The 25,457-nt window shown below is 34.7% G+C and overlaps 1 protein-coding gene across 2 annotated transcripts in view; it reads left to right on the forward strand.

The window, feature by feature from the left end:
• Positions 1 to 4,401, forward strand: part of LOC129949414 (uncharacterized) — a 54,320-nt gene extending 49,919 nt beyond the window's left edge. For both annotated transcript variants that reach the window (XM_056060859.1, XM_056060860.1), the window contains exons 3-5: positions 35 to 1,751; positions 2,755 to 2,930; positions 3,111 to 4,401. In XM_056060859.1, the coding sequence (XP_055916834.1) occupies positions 35 to 1,751; positions 2,755 to 2,930; positions 3,111 to 3,572 (2,355 nt within the window). In that variant the 3' untranslated portion in view covers positions 3,573 to 4,401. The remainder of the gene's footprint in view (positions 1 to 34; positions 1,752 to 2,754; positions 2,931 to 3,110) is intronic.
• The last annotated feature ends 21,056 nt before the right edge of the window (positions 4,402 to 25,457 follow it).

A 25,457-nucleotide genomic window follows, 5' to 3' on the forward strand; every position in this document is an offset into this window, starting at 1 on the left:
ATATTATTTTTTCTTGTTTTCTTCTTCTTCTTAGGACTCAGGATTCTCGGATAACGACGAATCACAGAGCATTGGAGGTGGTCGCCGAAGAAGAACTTCACTATCTTCATCCTCACCAAGAAGCGCTAAATCGGATTTAAGTGAAAATAATGGCTCGCCAACTTCGATGCGAACCATTGAAACCCCACCCACTGTGATAAGGCGCCCTAAGATGTCTTTAAATGTGACACCAAACCGATTGTCGTTCAGTGCACCTAATTCGCCTTGCGTCGAACGAAAAAAGGATATCGCAGATGACAACGGAAACACAGATGACACCTGTGATCTTATAAGTAAACTTAATAGGATTAGTTTTGTTAATACAACACCAAAGAGACACGACGGAAATGACGGAGACTCGTCGTCGTCCTGTAAGTGCTCGCCGATTACCACGGATAAGCTATCGTCGTCGGTGGCGTCAGTTAGTTCAACGTCGTCGATTCGGCGTCGTCGTTTGGTGAGCCGCAAGACCAGGCGAAGCTTAATGCCAACGAATGCTCCGTTGGATGCATCACCATCACGTTTTCTCGAATACAACAATGAAACAGTCGTCCTTGGTGGTGCCATGGAAGAAGAGGAGGATGCCAATAATAATACCTTGCATTCCGAAGGAGATGTCGTAATCTCTCCACTCAAAGCTAAAAGTGGAGTTCATTTCACTGCAAGCACTAGTACACCCAAATTGAAAAAACCATCAGCATCTATTAAGTATGGAAGTACCTTACCTTCGATGGGTATTGAGTATGATAATCCCCTTCTTAATGGCCATCCACCCGCCCTTCAAAGCTGGCTCGATGACATTCGAATGTCATACGATCGTGAAGTGATGTCGACCCTGCAAACAAAATCCATCGTTCTCGAGGCATTTAAGAACATGAAAATCACAAGCAACACAGTTGCCAAAATAATTCGTCAGCTCCAGCAACGCTCTGTGGCCATGCAAGCTGATTTCGATATCATGGAGAAAATACTCAAAGGAAATACCTCGGCAAGTTTACATGTAGCCCTGTCGAGAGCCCATGAACTCCTTGAAAGTGTCGACGGTTTTACGTTAGCTCTCGAACGCCGTTCAGTCTTCTTTGCCGAATTTCGAGCTGACCGCAAGCGTTTCGAGGAAAACATCGAACACATCAAACTCATCGTCAAAGATACCCGAATATCTCTGGAGAAACACCATTACATTCAAATGGAATCCCTGCATGACGATATTCAGGTTCTTAAGCGCTACTTGCTGATAACTCTTCGCTTGGTTTACGAAAAGTTAGTCAGAGTAATAGTGCACAGTGTCGAACAGTCCAAGTGTGATTTGATGTTGAGAGCGAATATAAATATGATCGCGACACTTTCCAATATGCAATATGAAGGATTTGCATCGCTGAGTGATGCCTTCGTCCAAAATGAAGCTGTTCGAGCTTTGTTAATGATTTGCTTGGAAAATAAGCTGTCCTCTGTGAGGGCCTTGGCGCTAAGAGCTTTGGCTGCGATTTGTTGTAGTCCAGAGGCCATAAGTCAATTTAATCAAGCTGGAGGTCTCGAAATTGTGAGAGATATTTTACAAAAAGATGGAGAGAAGGAGGTATCGAAGAAGACAGATGCCGAGAAAAGAGAGGCTGTTTCGTTGCTGACACAGATTACAGCTCCATGGCATGGTGGTCAGTGCAGAGTTGAGGGTCTCAAGGACTCGGCCGAAATCCTGGTAGAGGGTATCTCAGGTAAGGTTTTTTCAAATATTTTACTTATCTAGTTATTAATAGAAATTCATAGAATACTGACATTTGTTATTTTTTCCATCTCTTCTGATTTGTAGCAAAAACGCTGAAGCACTTAGTTTTGATTCTTCATTTGAATCTTTAGAAAGTTTTCAGAAGCCTTGAATTCAATGCTTTCATGGTTTTGAAAAATTATAGTTCTTAGTGCTGAATTGTCTCAAAAAGCTTTTTCATGAGGTTTTTTGCAAATGTTAGTAGTAAATGTAAAAAGTAGCATCTCAAAAACCTGACCTATCGAAAATGTGCGAATTTATTGATAGGGACAAATTGTATCCTCCAAGATAAACCAAAATGTCTTGCAAATAACTTTTTTGCAACCGCAAGCTATCTTAATGCAGATCTTTCTAAGTTACCTTTGAAAACCCCTCACAAACTGCTTATCTATTTTATGGAATTAATGTAGTGAGAACATTCATTGTGAATCCTTCAGATTACATGTTATTGATGAAGTGCATGTATTTGTGCATAATGTTTGTCTCTGATATGAACTCATAGTGCCCGCATGCAAATAAATTATAATTAATTGTCACTTCATCCTTAACGACCTCAACCCACAGCGCTAGCGTCCGAGCCACAACCCAAATCTAAAGCTCCTTAAGTGACGGGGTCGTTGAAGTTACATGGATTCAGTTTCAATTTGATTTAATAGTATAATCGAACAATTGAAGAATAATACCTCCAACCACTTCTTCCAGTAACTTCATCTTCAACAAATAATATCATATTCATCCAATTCAGTGTGTGTCAGTTTGTGTGTTTGTATAGAGAGCACCTTGGAATCAAGACCAATATCACTGCCACAGCAACACCTTATTCCACATAATTACATTTATTAATTACTGAACCCAGAAAGCAATCTATCTAAATCGAAATTTCTATATTAGACACGTATTTGCTATAGACTTGTATATCTAATAGATTTCATCTCTTTATCTATATTTTGTAGATTTAATTGAAAGGACCAATTGTTGTCCGACATTGCTTCTTTGTGCAGCCTCATTGAACAATCTAAGTCGTGTGGAAATGACCTCTGTTTACTCAATTATGTCCAATGAGACGATAATCAAACTAAAGGACACTCTCGAATGCCGTGGATTATCTGGAATATCGATTTTCCTTTATGTAAGTATATAAAAGGACTTTATTTGTCTTGAGTTTTGTTTTTATGATTCGTTTAAAAAATTTTAAATTTTTTGAAAATGAAAGAAAAAAAAAACACACACATTACAAAAATTCCGCCACCACGACGTCGCGTCGTCGCCATCATTGATAATCATATTTAACCTTTTGTTTTTGTTGCAGGAACAAATAGTCGCAATGCTTCACAACATGTCCAGCAACAAGAAGTGCCATAGCCATTTGGCGAACAGCAGCATCATAAATTTCATCACGTCCATATTTCAAACGGAATTCTACCGGAAGTATTCGTCACGTGCCGAAGTTGATGCACAACGACGCACCATCAAAGCAATTCTGCATACGTTAGCCCGGCTTATCCATGAATCCAGTCTGGGCCATGAAATTCTCGAACAAAATTTCATTCCGATATTCTCAAAGGTGGGAGTGCTTGAGAGCACCGATGAAGATTACGGAAGGGATATATCCGCTTTGGCTCGTCAATTGAACGAAAGTTGTGCGAATAAATCATTTAACCGGTCACAGGAGAGTCGAGGTTCAACAACGTCGTCTTCGTCGACGTTAGCGTTGCCGTTGTCAGCTTCAGGGATGAAATTCAATCTAACACGGCAAGAGAGTTACGTTTAGAGACACTCACCCAACCGTTACCATATCATTCAACAACCCAGCTAACAACTATCAAAGCAACGACGACGATGACGTTGCTTTAAGGTTCAAGGATGCAGTTAAGGAAACATTTCGTCACGCTAAGGATACGATGATATTTCTTAGCTGTCGAGATATGTCTTAGCTTCACATTTTGGGCCATCAATCCATCCATCGCCTTGCCTCGCCATTCCCATTTCTATCGTGTTTCGTATATGTGAAACAGCAGCTGGATGAAGTTGGGGGAATTGAAAATTGATGTCAAAACCATGAACGTGATGTGTAGGCTTAATGTTTGTGCAGAAACTGGAAGTCTCAGCCTCAACCTTTGCCTAGACTGATGTTTACTTAAATGTTGCCTACAAAATATAAATTAAAATGGATGGCGCTTAAATGTTTTTTGTTTAGCCGCCGCGCCGTGACTATCGACAAGAAACGCTTTTTTAGGGCTCTTAACTTCTTCTTCTTTGTTTGAAACAAAATGCTCCCGGGTCTTGATGAAATTTTGGGGGGTGGGGGATGTAAAATGTTTGTATTTCATTTGCAGGAATACTACGTGTACATAGGTACATACTAAGAGCCACATATGGGCATGAATTTAAATGTGCATATTATCAGTAGGAAATTCGTTTTGTACATACATACTTACATACATACATTATATTTTTTATTTTATAATTTTGTTTTTCATTGAATGAAACATTGAGTTTTTATGTGTTGTAGTATAAACAAATTGTGTAGAGAGTATAAAATTAAAATTACATTTATTTTGTAAATAATACGTATATTATAAGGCAATCAAAGAAAATTAATTTATGTATATCAATAAAATATTGTTATTAAACTTAAACAAAATGATTTGATCTGTGTTGGCTTTTTAATTTATTTTATTTGATTGAATCAATCAGCTTCTATAAGTCAATATTTCAAAATGTAGTTTTTATTTAAAATAATATGAATGTGTATTAGTATTAGTGTCAATATTTAATTTGAAACATATACAATGGAATATGAATATAAACTCAAGTTAAAAATAAAAAAAAAATGGTGAAGGTGCGATACCATATTTGAGTTCTGTTTTTCAAAATCAATCACCGACTTTAATAAACCAACTGAAAAAAACTTTTTGATGACATACTCAGAACAGTTTGAGCACTATATCAAACATTTTCTGTGGTTTTCCTGCCATCTGACTGAACAAATGGGTGGACGAGAATAGATTCCTAAAAGAATTCCAATCTGGCTTCAGAGAGAACAAATCGACTGTTGGACCAATACTATGTTTCTTTGCATTCTAGAAAAAGAAGGGCGTACTCTTTCTTTGTAAATTTTAAAGATGCGTTCGATTCAGGGAATCGCAATGTATCGAAGTATAAGCTTTCTCGGATGAGTTTTGTAAGAGAATCTCAAGGGTACAAAAACGGTGGTTTCAGATGGATGAAGAAATGTTTTACCACCCACTCAGAATTGAAGCAATGCTTCCTGTTAAGTGCACTGCTATTTGCATTATTCATAAATGACATAGTTTCTTGCATACCTGGTGGCGTTCGAATCGCTGATTCAAATGTTAATACCCTTTTGCATGCAAACGACATAGTTTATCTAGCTGAATCACATGAGATCTGCAACCAACATTGCAAATATTGTGAAGCATGGGGACTAGCCATTAACGTTGAGAAGTCAAAAACTTCGATTTTCCATAAAAGTTCAACAAATTTAGCGGCCTTAGTTCTTTCAAAATTGGGTTTGTTAAAGAATTCAACTTTTAAGGAGTTAAAAAAAAATTCTATGTGTGACTTTAAGAAACATATCTTAAAAACAATCTGCACTTTACAGAGCTTTTTATATTTGGGGTAGCGCAAGATTTTAAGCAATGCAAATGTTAAACTACAGGGTGGGCCGTTAATAAGTGCACTTTATGTCTCGCTCTAACTCCCGAACGAAATAACCGAGACGCGCGGGGATGGTATCTCCTTGCAGCTCGAGATCTAAATTTTTAGTCGCAATGAGTCCGTTCACGGGAGAGCAGCGCGCTTTCTGCGTTCGCGCCTTTTATGAAAACAATCGCTCATACGTGACTGTTCGTCGGCTTTTTCGGGTAAAGTTTGGATTACGCAACATCACCGAGTGTCCAAGTACGAATGTAATCAAAAAATGGATCGTTACATTCGAGGCAACGGGATCAACGTAAAAACTTCGACCTACAAGACGCCCACGTTCCAGGCGGACTGCAGAAACAATTGAACGCGTACAAGCTTCTGTGCGCGAGGATCCAAGAAGCTCTACACGGAAACGCGCTGCGGCCCTGGGAGTACCCAGAACGACTTTACGTCGCATTTTACGGGATGATTTGAAGTTATACCCTTACAAAATTCAGATTGTCCAAGATTTGAAAGAATCCGATTTTGTTTCACGGTTCAATTTCGAAACAGAAATGTGACGGAGATTCCCTCACTTCAATAACATTATCTTCTCAGGCGAAGCTCATTTTCATGTCAACGTATTTGTTAATCGACAAAATTGTCGATACTGGGGAACAGAAAATCCACGCTTAAAACATGGACGACCGTTTGGGCCGGAATAGCCAAGTGGGGGATCATAGGGCCGTATTTTTATGAAGATCGATACGGGCGTAATGTTACTGTTAATTCAGAGCGTTATGTTTCGATGCTTAGAGATTTTTTAGCTCCAAAACTGCAAGAATCGAGTGGTTACACTATTCACACCTGGTTCCAGCAAGATGGCGTTACCTGCCATACAAGTAACGACTCTCTGGAGGTCGTTAGAGAAATGTTTCCTCGAAGGTTGATATCGAGGAGGGGTGATATTGCTTGGCCATCCAGAAGCCCTGACTTAACGCCACCGGATTTCTTTTTATGGGGCTACCTCAAGAGTAAGGTGTACTCTAATAATCCTTCAACGACGGCTAATTTAAAAGCGAACATTGAAGAAGAAATCCGCTTAATCACTCCGCAACTTTTGACAAAAGTGTTCCAAAATTTTAGAGTCAGATTGGAAGAGTGCTGTAGGCGAAATGGACAATATTTGGATGATTTAAATTTTAAAAAATAAAAATTCATTTCGTTTTGTATAATTTAAAATAAATATTTCATTTAAAAGCGCTACAGTTGTATTAATATAATTTTTTTTAAGTGCACTTATTTACGGTCCACCCTGTATTAGTCAAATATATAATTTTTGGAAGTGTCGTTAGATCAAAGTTGTGCTATGCGGTCTAAATCTGGAAAATAAATAATTTGAATAAAACGGAGGGATTTAAAAGAAACTTTTTGAAAAAAACTTTTTAACTTAACCAGAAATACACCAGATTTCGTTTTCTATTTGGAAACTGGTTTGACGAAAATACTTTCCGACACCCTAAAGCTTCAAGCTTATTTTGTATTTTAAACTGACACACACTCAGGAGAAACCATAACTGGTGGTTAGTGATATAACATAACTTCGCCAAAACCAGGGAAGTAAATGTTCAATGGAATTTTCGAAACGTGGAACAGCTTAAGGAAGATTTTTAAACCATTATTAATAAAAATTAGTAAAATTTGCAGCTCGAAATAATCTTAATGTTGAAGCCTGTGAAAAAGTTGTTGTTATTTTTTAAATTGAATGATATTGAATACTATGTTTTCTTCAGTAATGAATGTCCTTGTCAACTTTTAACTAAACACCGAAAAGCCAAATCTAAAAATACATTTTATATACATATACTACTAAGCACATAAATGTTCAGAGTAGAGAACACAGCACCTTGAGCGACTAGAGTATGTAATGTGATAACAACACAAGACATTATTACAAGACAGAGGGACAGAAGAGAAAGAACAACAGCACCCGTCTACTAACCACACTCATTGATGCTTGATTTCGGTCATCGATGGGAACCGAAGCTTTATCAGTGACTAGGCCGTTGCTCTAAAAAATCTGTAGTTTTTTCTCATGTGTCGATTTAAATCCACTAATTTTTTTTTGAGTCTATCATAGACCGGATTTAAAGGTCCAGAGGCCCCCTCACCCCAAATTATTTTCAAAATAAAGTAAACCATTTTTTTTCACTCGAGTTTTTCAATAAATAATTTATTGTGAAACCAAGTAGATTCTGGGTGAGTTCAAAAATGCAACTAGTTGCACAAGCCATGCCGACAAAATTCCTGCAATGCATTTATGAACAGAAAAACTACTGCAAGAATGCGGCAGACATGCAATATCAAAACCAGTTTATAAATGTCATCAGAGTAGGGGCCTATAAAAAAGTATGACAGAAATAATTAAGTTATTTCTTTGAATTACACGAGTTTTGGTTTTTAAGTGTGTCAACAAAATTCTTCCAAAATCTCATTCATTTCTATGATGTGTAAACATTAAATTCCAACTTATTAATAACAAATCATTTCATTTCTTGCCAAAAAATTAATAAATATTCAATTATTTTACCTACTCATCTTGTTCTGGCATTTTCCTGCAGAGCGACAACAGAAATAAAATTACTGCAGGTTTGATCGTATTTCAGCTGTCAGACTGCCTTTTTGAAAAGAATTACCCACTACAGTAATGCAGTCTATTTACATTTATGAACTCAAATCTTGCATTACTGCTGCATTTTTACATTAATAACACATATAATCATAAACGAAAAAAAAGAATCTGAAACTAAATTTTAGGGTTCGAGCTAACTGACATGACCACTCCCTTTGTTTGCGTGCACTTTCAAATAGGTAGCCGGGATTGTTTCATACTAGGCAAGCAAATTCCAAATTCCCAGGAAATTTCCATTTCTTAGTGAGCCAACAATTTCATTGATACCTCGAAAGCCTAATCTAACGATAATTCTTAGGATTTTTCGCCACTACTCGATTTGTTGAGCTTCTTGCATCGCTAGATCTTTATCGTTGCACTAAACTCATTACTGACTCCAAATGAGTTTTCGAAATCTTATGTTCATAGAGACGATCGGATGCACGCGTCGAGTCATTGAAACCTTCTTCACTGTTGTTGTTTAGAGGGGGCATCAATTTGAACGCATAACAATATATTTTCCCCCTTTGTTGGAGAAAAGCAAAGCCAGAATCGATTGAAGATCTCTTGATTTTATTGAATGGAATTGAACACAAAACCTCCGAGGTTGCGGGCAAGTACCACCCCACTCAGCCATTAAGCGATTGGGGTACTCCCTCAAGAAGGGTAATAAATTGGAAGTGCTTCTTATCAGGGCTATTTGAGATTTAAATATTTTACTGATTGCCTGATTTTCCGAAAGCTCAATTTTGGGTGCCACCGTTTGAGGTTGCCCTTCCCCCAATCCGGCCCTGAGTCTATGGATAAAAGGAGCATTTTTTAAAAAGTTACTGCAAGAATAGGTTTGTTGCTCTCAGAATAGTTATATCACAATAATGAAGGTTTTGAGTTTGTACGGCAACTTTCAAAAAGAAATTAACCTTTCTGCCTAGCAGGCCCAATCTTCGCACTCCAAAGCTGTGCCTTATGACAAATTGTCTATTTTTGTTATTTTAGTATTAATTCGTTGATTTTATGTTAAAAAAAAAGTATTTTACATAATTTTTGGACTGTATTGTAAAAACCGTTGCATCTACAGATATGTAGAACTTAAGGCTTAAGTTCAAAAGTATTTATGTACTTTCTGTAAAATCGTAAAACATGATTGTTGGTTTACAAGGGAAATAGCAATTTTGGTAAGAGGAAAAAACACAGCTTGGAAAAAAGCCCACAGATACCCTAACACAGAAAACTGTGTAGCATATAGAAAAATTTGTGCCAAACTTAAGCGAGAGTCAATTATTTCTAACTTTCATGTGTAACTTCATTAACACAATGAACCCGTCATGACGTCATTGACATGAAAACCTTATGGATTAGGATTAAATTTGTTCGCTCATCAATCTCAGATAGAAGGTTTTTAGAAGGACAAATGCAAAACGACCCAGAAACAATTGCAAATACATTTGCAAAGAAGTGGCAAGCATATAGTACAGATAGTTCCAATCGACCCAGTATTATTGAAAATAAAAAAAACTTCAGTCTACAAGATCTTGTACGGCCCACCAACCATAGGCCTTATAAATTTCTAACAGAACGTGTTACGCGTACTGAATTAGAAATTACTCTGTAGATAGCCAAAGGAACTAGCCCAGGTGAGAACAAAAGCACTTACAAGATGGTAAAACTATGTGACGATAGCCTCAGAGACAGAATTTTCTCTCTCTATAATGACATTATATCGACTGGGACTTTTTCACACGACTGGAAAAGAGCAAAACTTAAGCCGATTCCGAAAATATCGCGAAATCATCATGATTTCAATGAATAACCCTCCATCCTATTCTCTCAAAAAATTTTGAAAAAATTATTGCTTGACGAATTGGTTGGTTAATGAAAGAGAAGGCTAACCCAAGACAGCATGGTTTCAGACCTAAAAGAGGAGTTTCTCCTTCATCTTCTAGAGCACGCACTTGCTGAAAATTTATCGAAAACAACACAGCGTTATCATGTTATTATTATTATGATGGAGTTATTATGGTGCCAATTATTAAACGGCTTCATCAATGGGGCGTTCCTAAAGAAATACTTGCAGTGATCATGTCATTCATTAGTGTTAGAACTTTTAAAGTTAATGTTGACGGCTACGACTCCTTAACCATGAAAATGGACAATGGAACACAACAAGGATCTCCGCTCTCAGTTGTCCCATAATATATAACGCATATATTGACTAAGCAGAAAAATAGAAGCCACAAAATTAGAAGCAGGCTATGAATCTTTTGGACACTTTGGAAAAAAAGGGCAATTAACCTAATCAGCAAAACACTTACAGATCCAGTTCATCCCCTCTTCAAGGCTGCTGAAGATGTGATAAACACTACAAAACCGATCAAGAAATATTCCAAATCTGTCCTTATAAAAATGACATCTAAAGTTACCAATCTTAGCTCTTTTTCATTAAATAATACGCAGACATTAGTTGTTAATGTACCACCTTGGAAAAGACTTATACTTCTCATTAACACTAATCTTGCTAAGTACAAAAAAGAAACTACTGACGACATACTTAGAATGCTTCAAGAAATGATTTCTGCCTATAACACTGATAGAATCTTCTACACTGACGGTTCGTAGAAAGAAGACAATTGGTGTTCATACGCAGTCATTCAGTTACAACAAAGTTTTGAAACATCTATTATTCACCAAGCTCTTTTACCAGAAACTGCGAACAGCTACATTGCAGAGTTAACAGCAATTTATAAAGGCTTATCTGTTGCCCAAAAATACTTTAACCGATCGCTCATTGTAACCGATAATCTTGGTATGAGGCAAATAAATGCAGTTCTCTGGAGCTTATAACAAGATGTTTGTTCCCCAATAAAAATATTATTCTTACATGTTTACCTAGACATTCCGGAATCAAAGGAAATAAGGCAGCAGACTTTGCAACAAGAACTGATACAAACTATCTACTCATTGTAGAGTATCCCAAATTTTATAAGCTCCTACGCAGTACTTTGATTCAGGATCTTAAGAAAGAGCTCATTGAAAGTTGGCAAAACTCTGAAACTTTTCTAAACCTACTTACGCATGTATACCATACAATCGGTCTCTAAACAGAGAAGATAGCATAAAACTCTTCCGAATAAGAGTTAGAAAAACTATTTTTAACATTCAACATTACTATAATGCTGGAGATCCTGCGCAATGTTCGAATTGTAAAACGATACTCTCTGTTTAGCATATCCTTGTCGAATGTCCTATATCTCGCCAAGTTAAAGTATTATCAGAAAACATAACCGAAAAACTTGCCGAAATCTTGAATCCATCAGATGAACGAACCATTCAGTACATAAAAGATGCCACCCGGTAGGGTGACGTCTTCGGGTTTTGCAATGTCCAAGGTCGCAAGTTTAACGACAGGCCTTTTGTAGGCACCCGTTTTGGTATGAACGAAAGCGCTGCGAACTTGTCCATCTTTGGAAGTTCGGATTTGCACTACTCGGCCTTTAGGCCAGCAATTTCTTGGACTGTTTGGGTCTGTTATAAGAACTATATTGTTCACTTGGATTGGATTCACTGGTTTGAACCACTTGGGACGACGATTAATTGTGGGAAGATACTTCCTTACCAGTGTTGTGCGAACTGCTGTGACATTTGCCAATTCTTTTTCAGTACCCTGAAGTCATCGTCGAATACTGATAGTGGTTTTGAACCACTTGAAGATCCCAAGAGGAAATGGTTAGGAGTAAGAGCTTCCTCGTTTTCATTGTCGATCGAAATGTACGTTAGAGGTCTTGAGTTAACCACATTTTCTACTTCAATAAACATATTTCTGAGGAGTTCTCCCGAAGGATTCTTAGTTGGCATTATCTGATACAATGTGTTTTTTACGGATCGAACAAGCTTCTCCCAACTTCCCCCCCGGCGATCCTGGGGGAATAATCTTCCATTTGGTGGTAGTTGATGTGAAGGCCTCTATAAGTTAATCTGTATTTACGTTTTTAAAGGCTTCCTTCAGTTCTCGCTCGGCTCCTACAAAATTTGTGCCGTTTTCGCTATAAATTTCGATTGGATTTCCGCCGCGTCCGATGAAGTTTCAAAGTGCTATAATACAGGAGTCGGAGGTCAGCGAGTGCGCGATCTCTAGGTCCACCGCTCTTGTGGTTAGGCATGTTAAAAGAACACTCCACCTTTTTTCTATTCTTCGTAGGATGGTGACGTTCATTGGTCCAAAATAGTCTACTCCTACGAAGAAAACGGTCGACAAAATGAAGCAAGTCGCGCGGGGGAAGCTGGGCCATTATGGGGTGACGCGGTTTAACCCTGTTGTTCTTGCACACCTGATAAAGCCGCCTGGCTTCTGCAACAGCAGCTCTCAGTTGACATATGATATTTTTGTCGTAGTTCGTTCACGACTGTCTCATGATTTTGGTGGTTATAGCGGAAATGTACGTCCAGGATAATTAAATGGGTTACCTGATGGTCTCTTGGAAGAATAATTTCTTCGCCATACACGCTGGCTTGCGCTTATTTTATGAGTGATCGTTCTGCAGACTGAAGTTCTTATTGTGATAGTGGTCTGTAAGTCTTTTCATATTTAAGTCTTTTGCTTCGTTTGTTGTAGACGAAACGGAGGGCGAAGGTTGAACTTCTCAGTAATCGTATCCAACGAGAGATTTGGTTATAACGAAAAATATTATTTCGAGCAATGGCGTGGATATTGATGAAGTACGCTTTGAGTTCTTCTTCCGTATTGCCTTCCTGCTGAGTTTCCTGAGGCCAACTGTACGGATGTAATTTGAGGAAGTCTGGGCCACTAAACCACCGATTCGTAGCTTTGAATTTAGGATGCTTTTGCCACTTTTTTCCTTCGTCAGCCACGTTCATCTTCGTTGGAATCCAACGCCAGTTGAATATATCGGTCAGGTCAAGTATTTCACTTACAAACTGTCTGTACTTCCGGTGATCTGATCGAATCCAACTAAGAATGTTTTAAGAGTCTGACCAAAAAAAAAGTTTTTGAAAATTGTATGGTATGTGACTCCACTATACACTTTGCGAAGCGTGCGCCTAGAACTGCGGCCTGCAGTTCAAGTCCGAGTATTGAAAGACTTTTCAAAGGTGCCACTCTTGTCTTGGCAACGATAAGAGAGCACTCAACTATGTCAACTGTAGAAGTTCTCACATATGCTGCCGCAGCAAATCCGTTCTCGCTGGCGTCAGCAAAAACATGTAAGTGTTGTTCGGATTCTGGATTTAGGCTGTTAGTGATGTTGCATGGGGGAATTCTGAGCGTTTCCTTCGTTGGTAGGAATTTAACCCATTTTATCCATTTAGTATACTCTGGATCTTTAATTTCTTTGTCCCAATCTATATCTGAGCGCCAGATGTCTTGTAGGAGAACCTTGATGTACATTAAAAAATATGCTAGCAAGCCCAAAGGGTCAAATATCGTCATTAGGATCCTGAGCTTGTCCCGTTTCGTGGGGCGGCGACCGCTTAACCGGTTAACTTATATGAGCAACAATCAGATGACGTACACCACATTCCTAGAACCTTTTCTGTGGTGAGTTCTACATCGACATTAAGATTCTTGCTATTTGTGGGCTCAGTTTTCAACGCCTGGAGGACTGAAGGTGAGTTGGAGATCCAGTTCCTGGTTATGGACAAAGCGAATCTCTTTGGAAAGCCGGATCTCTTCTGCTTCCGTCGTTACGCTGTCCATTAAATCGTCAACATAATGATTTTCTTTAATGGAACGAACGGCTCTCGGAAATGACTGGATGAACTCGTCAGCATTTTTTTTTTGAGGAATTGGAAGCGTGAAATATTACAATTTTATTAATGTCATAATTTTTACTTGTCAAATGCCAAAATATGACAGCTCCAAAACTATAGCAAAAAAAGCTTTTTAGGCAAACTTTTATCGCTTAAATGCTTTAAACTCCACCTAGACCAGTTTTCTCAAAATATCATGTTAAACCGCCATTGAGCTAAAGGATACTCGTGCATCATCTATATTCCACTTATCTCTGATACTTATTTTCCCACCATCAAAGGACCTTGCTTTCAAAAGAACACCGCACACTACCCCCTTAAATTGAAAGAAAAAAGAAATAGCAGTCCAAAATATCGTCATTTCAGTGGGTCGTTTTTCGACTTCATTGAAAAAAGTTATGTATATGCAAAAATGGCGATATGTACAGAAAATTGTGGGTGTACAGCTATGTTCTTGCAAATTTATGAACTTCCTGTCTCGGTCTCTTGGTATACTGTCCTGTCCGGTCCTGAGATGAGAAACTAACTTAAAACGACACAAAATGATTTTCTCTGCCACTTCGTCCGGCTTTAGTCGACGTTATGTCGATGTCCTTTGGGTTTTCGAATGTATGAATGCATAGCATATGTTTTCCTTTTTTTTCTTTTTGAAAAACTTGATGGGGTTGTAAATGCGGCTCTTTAAACGAATACACATGTAGAAGTAGGTATACTTAAAGTAATGGTGAGATACTGATTTTTTTTTCAGCTAGCCAGTATTATAGATCAATGTATGGCTGTGTTCCCGGAAACGCACATAATCCGGTCTTTTCCATGGCCATGGCGGCTGGCTATTAAATTTTGCTTTTTGTATGGAGCCCTCATCATAGTGGAACCAGCAACACTTACAACTCGGGGGTGTTCAAGGTGGACGTGTGGGCGAGTGTTCAGTTCGATTACTCGGGACGTATTGGTTAGGTTAGGTATATGGACAACATTAAGGATATTATATGGCGGGTTGGAGTGGATAGTCTATTTTTTAATGGATATCCCTTGTGTTTATATATTTATATATTTTTATCATTTTTGATATCATGATGGAAAAAAAATAAATACTAAATGTGCCCATTTCAACATCAAGTTAAGATTGCAACAAAATGATTTCGATGTTTTGAGTTAAATGACATTGAGTCGAATTAAATTGGAGATTGTGTCATTCAAAAGAGGGTTCGCATCTTGCTCTTTGCCAAAATAAAAAAAAATACCCACCTAACATTGAACAAGCAACAAAATATAGATGAATCCCATTGCCATGACATGTGGAAAATGATGAGAGTAATTTTGCGGGACCGTTAAGTGTTGGGTTGCTTTAATAAAATATTGATTTCATATCCTCAAGACCTTTTCGTGATGGGTTAAAAGATGGTATTTTTAGGAGGGTTAGGTGCGATATACAGCTCATTTTTCATTTAAAATGAGGTTATTTTTTTCATAACGATTATCATTAGGGTTAGTGTGATGCCTACTTTAGCTTTTATAGTATGGAATGGACGTATATATACATAAATGGAGAAGCTAAGATGTTTTGTAGTTTAGTAGCTACGTAAGGGTCACATTTTAAGGTCATAAGAAAGAATATGAAGCCAATAACGGGATTTTTTTTGTTGTATCTTTATGGAATTCAATAGAAATTGCAAAATTGAATAACTGAAAAGCCTTTTTTTAAAGGACTACATATTTCATTTAGCCGTATTTTCATCACTTTTTGTGAGATTAAAATTCAGACCGTTGCGCGTCCGTAGCAGTTTCGGGCAAATTGAAATGGATTTGATCCAATAGATGGGTACATATTGTTTTCCGAGAATTTATTCTACTTCTAGATAAAAAATATGAAATGATTATTTTTAGAATTCAATGAAACATATTAACACACAAAAAATTGTTAATTTAATTCTCGGTAAAAATAAGAGCAAGTGAATTGTTCACTGAGGCGTACACGCGCTTTTCTTATGCTATTGATTTTATGTTGATTCCTTTTTTTGTTTGTAAACTTTACGGTATTTAATGTTTTGCACAATCTATGTATGTATACGATAAATCAAAACAAGGTTTGTTGGGATAGTTTTGCTGTTAATGGTGGTTGAAGAGAAACGAACTTATACTTGTCCTGATATTGCAATTTAAAGCATTTTAAATCCAACATTAATTGGCGGCTTTAGTATGTTGAAAAATGCTGTATTAAATTTAAAAAAAATACAGGTGGAAATAATAATATGAAGTCAGGAAGTTTTAGAAATGTCATTTTCCTTTAAAAATAATATAAAAAAACTTAAAAATGGTAGAGTTTTCATTAGAAGTAAAATATTTAAAGCTTTTTATGTTAATAAACTCTTAAAACTTGTTTTTGATTATTTATACCATGGAAATTAACAATTCAGTGTCTTTAAAAGTTGGATACAATATTTGTTTTGTATTTTTGAACATAAGGTAACCTTTAAACCTAAAGTACCCAAATATCTTTCAATATGTTTTATTCCAAAACTATGATGTAAGTTCCACTAAGTTCCTATTTTCAATAAAGGGTAGTAGACACCAAACAAAGTCTGTAAGGACGATCAGGGGAACATCGTAGTAGAACCGCAGTGTATGTTAAGAATATAGAAACACCACTTATCCAAATTATATATAAGGGCGATGACGAATAGAATTCAGCTGTAAGAGAGATAGAAAAACTCTAAACTGAAGTCGAACCAAGCTGCTGGAGCTGACCACATCGCTACCGATCGACCGAGACCCTCTTAATTACTCCAACTACAAAAGCTTCAGTCCCCTAAACATTGCCTATAAGATCATTTTTTGTTGAACGTCTGAAGCCGTTCTTTTACAACCTGATCAGTGTGGCTTCAGACCAGGAAAATTCACCATTGACGAAATATTCACAATACGGCAGATCTATGAAAAAAAAACCAGGAACTTCAAATCGATACCCACCATCTATTTATTGATTTTAAGGCAGCTTATGACTGCATCTATAGGAAACAGTCTGTCATGCGCCTTCTTCAATATCGTTCTGGAAAGATTTGTGCAAAACTTAACCGTCAACACTAGAAGCACAATCTTTCAAAGGTTACTTGGATACGCCGATATTATTGACATAATTGGAAGATCAAAGATGCAGAGAATATGGTTTTAGTGGTCAATGAGGGCCAGGCCGAGTATTTGTTGTCATCAAAAAAGAACATTAAACGAATGAACGACAACGTTTTAGACAAATCGTCAACACAGACATCTATAATTTTGAAGTAGTTGAGGTTTTGTCTACCTAGGCACCACTTAAATTCAGACAACGGCACCAGCACTGATGAAACAGAATAACTCGAGTGCGTGAAGATAGCCGCCATTTTTTCGATTTTCCAATTTTGGAAAGTTGTTTCAAATTGATTTCGGTTTGTTACGCATTGTTCCAAAGTTTTTTTTTTTAAATACCCAAAAAGGGGGGTTTCAGACTCCAAAAACAGTTTTGAACCTCTATGATCAAAATTTTAAAAGATATGGGCAAAATTAAAAAAAAATTCTAGTCCCCCCTTTTTCAAAATTCCAACATTTTATATTTTTTTAGATTCTAAAAAGTATTCTAATCATTGTTCTAAAAAATAAGAGTCATGAAATTTATATTTTAAAAGATATTGCCCCCGATTTATTTTTTCCAAAATGCAAAATACGTATCCCAATAGTTTTTTTTTTGTAAGCCTACATTTTAATTAAACGTGATTAAGCACATGTACAGCAACCAAAACTTGGCTTATAACGTAATATTTGCGATGTCTTAAAATTTTGTAAAAATTATTTTAGCTCCCCTTTTTTAAAAATCAAAAATTCAAAAACTGCTCCACGTCAAACCATACTTCCCCCAAATCGTGTCCAAATTTTGTCTCAAACCATCAGCAAATATAGCTAAAGGCGCACAAAAACGAAAAAAATAATCAAGTTTTTCCCCTTCCTTAAATTTAAAATTTTGAGGCAGAGCTGTTTTCTTTCAGTAAAGACCAAAAGGTCTTAAAGATTCCGACTTTATGAAATTAATAATGATTATGCCTACATTAAAAAAAAAAATCAAAACCAATTCAAAAATAAAGATATTAAGTCCAAATAAAACTGAGCAGTGTACCATTCTGTTAACCATATTATGGTCCTCCTTTTCCGAAATTCAAAATTTTAAAACTTGTTCCCAATTGTTCAGATTCTCTTCAAGAGATTTGTTTTTAGAAATTAATTTTTAGTTTGAAAAATTTACAAAAAATGCTCCCCCGCCCACGCCCTTTCCCAAAATCAAAAATCTAAAACTTGTCCCCATCCCCATTTTAAGCTGATAAATCTTGTTACTAGCTTTGATATTTTATTTCTTCCCATAGGAAGTTATTGTAATCGGTCCGATTTGTCGAATTGAAAATTTTGACATTTTTCAACGTTTCGAGGTCCCTTTAGAGTCGAAATAAAAGCTTTTTAAGGAGATGAGTGTGCGTGCGTGTGTACGTACGTTTGTACGTCTGTGCGTCTGTGCGTCCGTACGTTCGCGACATTTTTTTCGTCGTGCATAGCTCAAGATCCAATAGAGATATCAATTTCAAATAAATTTTGTTATACAGCTTATAATGCAGAAAGATGCAGAAAGGACTCTCAAAAATATTGGGTGTGTGGTTTTTTTATCATAGCAATTTAAAAAAAGGAGGTGAACATTTTGGTAAACCCAAAATATCTCACAAACAAATAACACTAGAGACTTGAATTGAATTTTATCGAATTGAATATAAAAATATTACTAAATGTCTAAAACAATATTTTCTGTGAAATAAAACTAGGTTGGAGCCAATATTGTCAATTTGATTTTTCTTAAAATTTTACTGAATGTTGAAAACAGTATTTTTTAAAAGATAAAAGTATTTTAAAGCCAATATCTCAAAGTTTTGAAAAGATATTTGAGTCAAAATCAGTTTGTTGATTTTTCTCAAAATTTTACCGAATATCGAAGTTTGAAGCCATAATCTCAAGTTTTTAAAAAGATATTTGAGTCGAATTTCAGATTTTGAAAACGTTTTTTTTTCGTAGGTGAAAAATTTTGTTCAGCTTTTTGATTCATAAAAAAAACGTCAATTGATTTTTTTTCCAAAAACATGTTGGTTTGGTATCACGTTACAATATATAATATGAAAATTAATTCAAGTCCCTTGCGTAATGCGTTCGTGAGATATTTAGGGTTAACCAAAATGTTCACCTATTTTTTAAACTGCTATGGTAAAAAAAACCACCCACGCAATTTTCTTGAGAGCCCTTTCTGTGTCCTTATGTCTTCGAATGTAAATAGATACGGACGTACGAAATCTTTCTAAAAATCTTTTATTTCGACTCTAGGGACCTTGAAACGTCGAGAAATGTCAAAATTTACAATAAATCGGACCCATTACAATAACTTCCTATTGGAAGTCAACAGTGTAATTTTATTATTTTTGAAACTTCAAAATTTAGTTTTGAGCTAGGAACCAATTTTTTTCACATTACTTTCAAATTATTGGAGTAAGTATAAAATGATTGGATGCAAACGCAAAATAGTAATTTTTCGAAGAAAAGAATTCTCGATAACTCGTGGGTTTTCTAACACTAGATTTTATTTGGATGCAAGAAAAAATGGATATTTTTAACAGTACTCAGAAAAGTATATACAAAAACAATATCGGTCAAATAGTCATCATAGCTACTGTTACACCAATATATTCTTCGAAAACTGCATTTGGTGACTAGAAACATGTTTACCTGTAGTAAATTTCAATGCGTTAATGTGTATGCCGTTCAATTTCTAGTAATAAGGTAGTTTAAACTTCTCAAAAGATGACAACTTCAAAAGTTACAGCTGCTCAAATAGCGGACTATCTAAAATATTGGATAACAATTTGCTAAAAACCATGTCAGTTTAATTGAAGAAGATATCCTTGTTGTGACTTATTTTGTAGGTTAAGTGAAGACTTCAAGTACTATGTTTTCACTGTGCCAGAAAATTTAAGGAATTCTTGAACTTCTTCACAAACGATAATATGAATACATATTTAAATTTAAAATAGAACTAAAACCTCTAGATAGGTAAAGTTTACATAAATAAATTTATTTAGGAATAAGATACCAAGAAAGTTAAAAGTAAAGTATATATCTCATATGTGCATATATTTTACACTTTCTTCCTTTTCTGGTTATCATTGCATTTTTCTTTGTATGTCATGAACAAAAGGTGTAAAGGAAGAATAAAAAGATGCACAACTATCAATAAAACCAAATTCCGATTTGACTTGCAAAATATTCTCTTTGATTCGACGAGTTCTTTGAAAGATTCTTTTTTCTTCATCTTTATAACAACGAAGAGGAAACTATATGGAGGTTGAGGTAGGTAAAGTGTACAGGAAAAAAAGGGAAATATTAAATTGAAGAGAAAAATAAAACAAACTATTGGCAGTACCTTACGTATGATAAGGAATATTGTAATATTCAAAAGGTCTTTAAATTGTCAAATACCTGCAAGCAACTTTATAGTAGCTTTTCAGTTTTATATTTTTTCCATCTTTTGTATTTTCTCTGCCTTCTTAAACTATTGTTGTTTTATATATGCATGTACGAGTAGGTAGAGATTTTAACTTTTTAAAAAATCGGTATGTTAGTCTTTTAGGTTTTACTTGGAATTACTTTAGTCCTTGAGTTAGGAACAATCTATTTAGAATATACTCAATAGCTTTATGTACAAAAACTTTTCCTGGAATCTGCAATAAAAACAGAAGGTTGTGATTTATTTGTTCTTTTTTATTTTAAATAAATTTGAAACACTGAATTTTGTTTCAACAATATTAATGCATATTCTATGAACACAAAAAATTTCTATACAAATAACATGAACTAGAAGAAGTTTGGATTCAAACCACACTAATAACTCCCCAGTGCGGTGCTTTAAAAAACTGTTCACTATTTTTTTGGAAAACAGGACTCATGAAAAAGCATTAGCTGACTTTAATATCAGTGTTGTTCTTTATTTCCAAATTTTAAGTATTTTATTTGGTATATATACATTTTTTCAAATTTACAACTGACTATATTTTTAAATTATTTTTGTTAGTATAAAATTATCTGGAAGTCAATACTTTTTTAAATTTCCATACAAAATTATTGTAATGAGTCTAACAAAGATATGGACTTAAAATAAAATTTGTTTCATAGATAATAATATCAGGATGTGCTAAAAACTTTCAAGAAATCCGTTCAGTGTTTTTTTTATACTATTTATTTTTAAAAAAGAGCCTGAGATGAAATCTATACTGATAACTTCTTCTTCGGGCCCGTTGATCGATATTTCTACAACTTTTACAAAATATTAATAACAACATTTTGTGAAAGATACAAAAATTGTATATGTCAATGTTTTTCGTTTTTCTCAAGATACTTTGTAAAAAAAGTTCTCAATATAATTTTGTTTAAAAAACTATATTTTCTGATGCATACAATTGTTTTGGAAGCAGTATCATTTTCTGCAAAATATTCCTCTTCAATTTTTTCCGATTTTTAATTAAATTTTTTTTTTTTTAATTTTTTGAATTTGGTATTACGTCACGAATATAAAAGAGGCTGGGATGCGACCCACACTGATAACTTAACATACCGTCTATCAATTTGTCTTACTTAAAAGGTTTTGTAGGTTTTCGTGTTTTGTTAAAAAAAGTGTCAGTTGAATTATTTTAAACCAATTTAAAATTACGAACAATATTTTGCATATGAAGAAACAGTTTTATTTCAAAATCTATTTTTATTAACCAGATTTAATCTAAAATCAATGCTTACCAATTTTGGTAGCATTTCTTAAAAGAACGGTGATTTTTTAAGAGCTTGAGAACTTTAAAAAAAAAAAAAAACGCATAAAATTTGCAAAATCGATTCTTTATTTGAAACGTTAGATTGGTCGACGACATTTACTTTTTGAAGATAATTTTATTTAAATGTTGACCGCGGCTGCGTCTTAGGTGGTCCATTCGGAAAGTCCAATTTTGGGTAACTTTTTCGAGCATTTCGGCCGGTAAAGCCCGAATTTCTTCGGAAATGTTGTCTTCCAAAGCTGGAATAGTTGCTGGCTTATTTGTGTAGACTTTAGATTTGACGTAGCCCCACAAAAAATAGTCTAAAGGCATCAAATCGCATGATCTTGGTGGCCAACTTACCGGTCCATTCCTTGAGATGAATTGTTCTCCGAAGTTTTCCCTCAAAATGGCCATAGAATCGCGCGCTGTGTGGCATGTAGCGCCATCTTGTTGAAACCACATGTCAACCAAGTTCAGTTCTTCCATTTTTGGCAACAAAAAGTTTGTTAGCATTGAACGACAGCTATCGCCATTCACCGTAACGTCGCGTCCAACAGCATCTTTGAAAAAATACGGTCCAATGATTCCACCAGCGTACAAACCACACCAAACAGTGCATTTTTCGGGATGCATGGGCAGTTTTTGAACGGCTTCTGGTTGCTCTTCACTCCAAATGCGGCAATTTTGCTTATTTACGTAGCCATTCAACCAGAAATGATCCTCATCGCTGAACAAAATTTGTCGATAAAAAAGCGGATTTTCTGCCAACTTTTCTAGGGCCCATTCACTGAAAATTCGACGTTGTGGCAGATCGTTCTGCTTCAGTTCTTGCACGAGCTGTATTTTAAACGGTTTTACACCAAGATCTTTGCGTAAAATCTTCCATGTGGTCGAATAACACAAACCCAATTGCTGCGAACGGCGACGAATCGACATTTCACGGTCTTCGGCAACACTCTCAGAAACAGACGCAATATTCTCTTCTGTACGCACTGTACGCATTCGTGTGGTTGGTTTAATGTCCAATAAAGTAAACTGAGTGCGAAACTTGGTCACAATCGCATTAATTGTTTGCTCACTTGGTCGATTATGTAGACCATAAATCGGACGTAAAGCGCGAAACACATTTCGAACCGAACACTGATTTTGTTAATAAAATTCAATGATTTGCAAGCGTTGCTCGTTAGTAAGTCTATTCGTGATGAAATGTCATAGGAAGCATACTGAGCATCTTTCTCTTTGACACCATGTCTGAAATCCCGCGTGATCTGTCAAATACTAATGCATGAAAATCCTAACCTCAAAAAACTCACCCTTTATAAACAAATACAAATTAGATAAATAATTGTTTGAACATGAATTTTTGGCCATAACTTGTTGTTAAATTAATCGTATTCAAAGATAAGCAATGTAAAGGGAATGATTCCTAGATCACAATCCTGAAATTTCAGCCCTCTAAGTGGTCTAGATTGAGAAATAATGAAAATCAAAAGTTGCCGACTTTTGACCCTCTGGGACGCATATTAAGCGAGATATTCGCATCTTAAGTTTGAACGTGGATTTTTGCCCATAACTTGTTGTAAAATTGGTCTTATTCAAAGAATATCAAAAAACATTAATTTTTACCAAATTTTTTGTAGATTTTATTTGTTTGTGAAAAAAAAGCTTGTTGGATTTTTATAAAAAAAATGACTGCATGTCGAAAAAAATATTTACTGTGAGATAAAATTAATTTGAAGCCAATATTTTAAATTTTTGTAAAATATATTTGAGCTGAAAGTAAATGTTTACCAAGTTTTAGTATTGTTTTTTTTTTTGTTTAGGTTTTTTTTGTAAGACAACTAACAATTCGATTTTTCTCAAAATTTTACCGAAAGTTGAAAACAATATTTTTTAAAGAATAAAATTAGTTTAAAGGCAGTATCTAAAAGTTTTGAAAGATATTTGAGTCGAGAATTTTTAAGATCGTTTAGTAATGTTTTTTGTTGGTTTTTATTTTAAACTTCCCATAGGAAGTCATTGTAATAGGTCCGATTTGTCAGGGTCCCTAGAGTTGAAATAAAAGATTTTTAGAAAGATGTCTGTGCATTCGTATGTACATACTTTCGCGACCTTTTTTCGCCATCCAATGGAGAAAACACAGAAAGATGAAGAAAGGGCTCTCAAGAAAATTGAGTGGGTTGTTTTTTTTTACCATAACCTTAAATATCTCTCGAACCAAAAACGCCTGAGACTTGAATTGAATTGTATAGAATTTATTGTAATGTGAAACCAAACAAGTATAATTTTTGAAATAAAATCCAATTAGCTAACGGTTATTTTTTTAATAAAAAAAAAAACTGAAAAAAATTGTAACCTCGAAAATTTTACGAATACGAAATCATTATATCTCCAAAACTTTTTTTGGAACGAAAAATAACGCAATACTGTTGTTAACATTCATTCAAATTTTGAGAAAAATTAAATTGACAATTTTCTTACAAAAAATTAAAACCCAAAGAAGAATTAATAAAAGTTGGTAAAAACTTTCGAATACGAGTAAAATAGCTTTTCAAAAATTAAAAATATTGTCTGCAATCTTTTTTTATTTTACAGAAAATATTGTATTCGATATTCGATAGTTTTTTTTATAAAAATCCAACAGTCCGTTTTTCCATGAAAAAATAATCTCTATAAAAAATGGTAGGTATGCAAATTTGGTTAAAATTGATGTTTGGTTCTTGATATCACTCAAATTAATTTCGTTCATCCAATTTGTAAAAATTTAAGAACTGCTGCTATAATTGTTAAAAATCTGTTTTCGACTAAAAATCTATTTAACAAAACTAGATTTTCAAACTAAACTATTTAATTATATGAAAAATTAATCCAACACAAAAACTTTCAAACTTTTAAGCAAGACAAATCAACAGACAGCCCTTTTTTTAAATTTTTTTCATATTGTTTGTTGATTAATTAGAAATATTTGGTAATACTATGTGAAAATTGTAAAAGATAGTTTAATAACGTTACGTTTTGAAATCTGATATAATATTTTCTTATACTATTACATATAAATAATTACTATTAATTGTTAATAAGTGAAAATCTATTTTTACGAACTTTTAGTAATGCTTTTTTTAAGCTTTTAATTTTTGTTAAAAACTGTCAACTCGATTTTTCTCAAAATTTAATCAAATGCTCAGAACAATTTTTCTCATAAGATAAAATTAGTTCGATGCTTACATTTTTAATTTTTGAAAAGATGTTTAAGTCGAAGATAAATTTTTACCAAGTTTTAGTAATGTTTGTTTCAGGTTTTTATTTTTTTGTAAAAAAAAACTGCCAATTCGATTTTTCTCAAAATGTTACTGAATGTTGAAAACAACGTTTTTTTAAAAAATAAAATTAGGTTAAAGCGAATGTCTCAAAGTTTTGAAAAGCTATTTGAGTCGAAAATCAACAATATCCTAACTTTTTTTAGGTTTTCATTTTTTGTAAAAAAAAACTGTCGATTCGATTTTTCTCAAAATTTTACCAGATGTTAAAAACTTTATTCTTCGTTGCACAAAATAGCTATGGAGATAAAATTATTTTTTATTCGTAAAATTTTGGAGGTGACAATTATTTTTTTTCATTTGTTTGATTTATTTAAAAAAACCATTAATTTGATTTTTTTCAAAAGATATATTTTTTTGGAATCACGTAACATAATATAAAATTTATTTCAAGT

The sequence above is a fragment of the Eupeodes corollae genome, chromosome 3 (genome assembly GCF_945859685.1).
Source record: "Eupeodes corollae chromosome 3, idEupCoro1.1, whole genome shotgun sequence".
Lineage (NCBI taxonomy): Eukaryota > Metazoa > Arthropoda > Insecta > Diptera > Syrphidae > Eupeodes > Eupeodes corollae.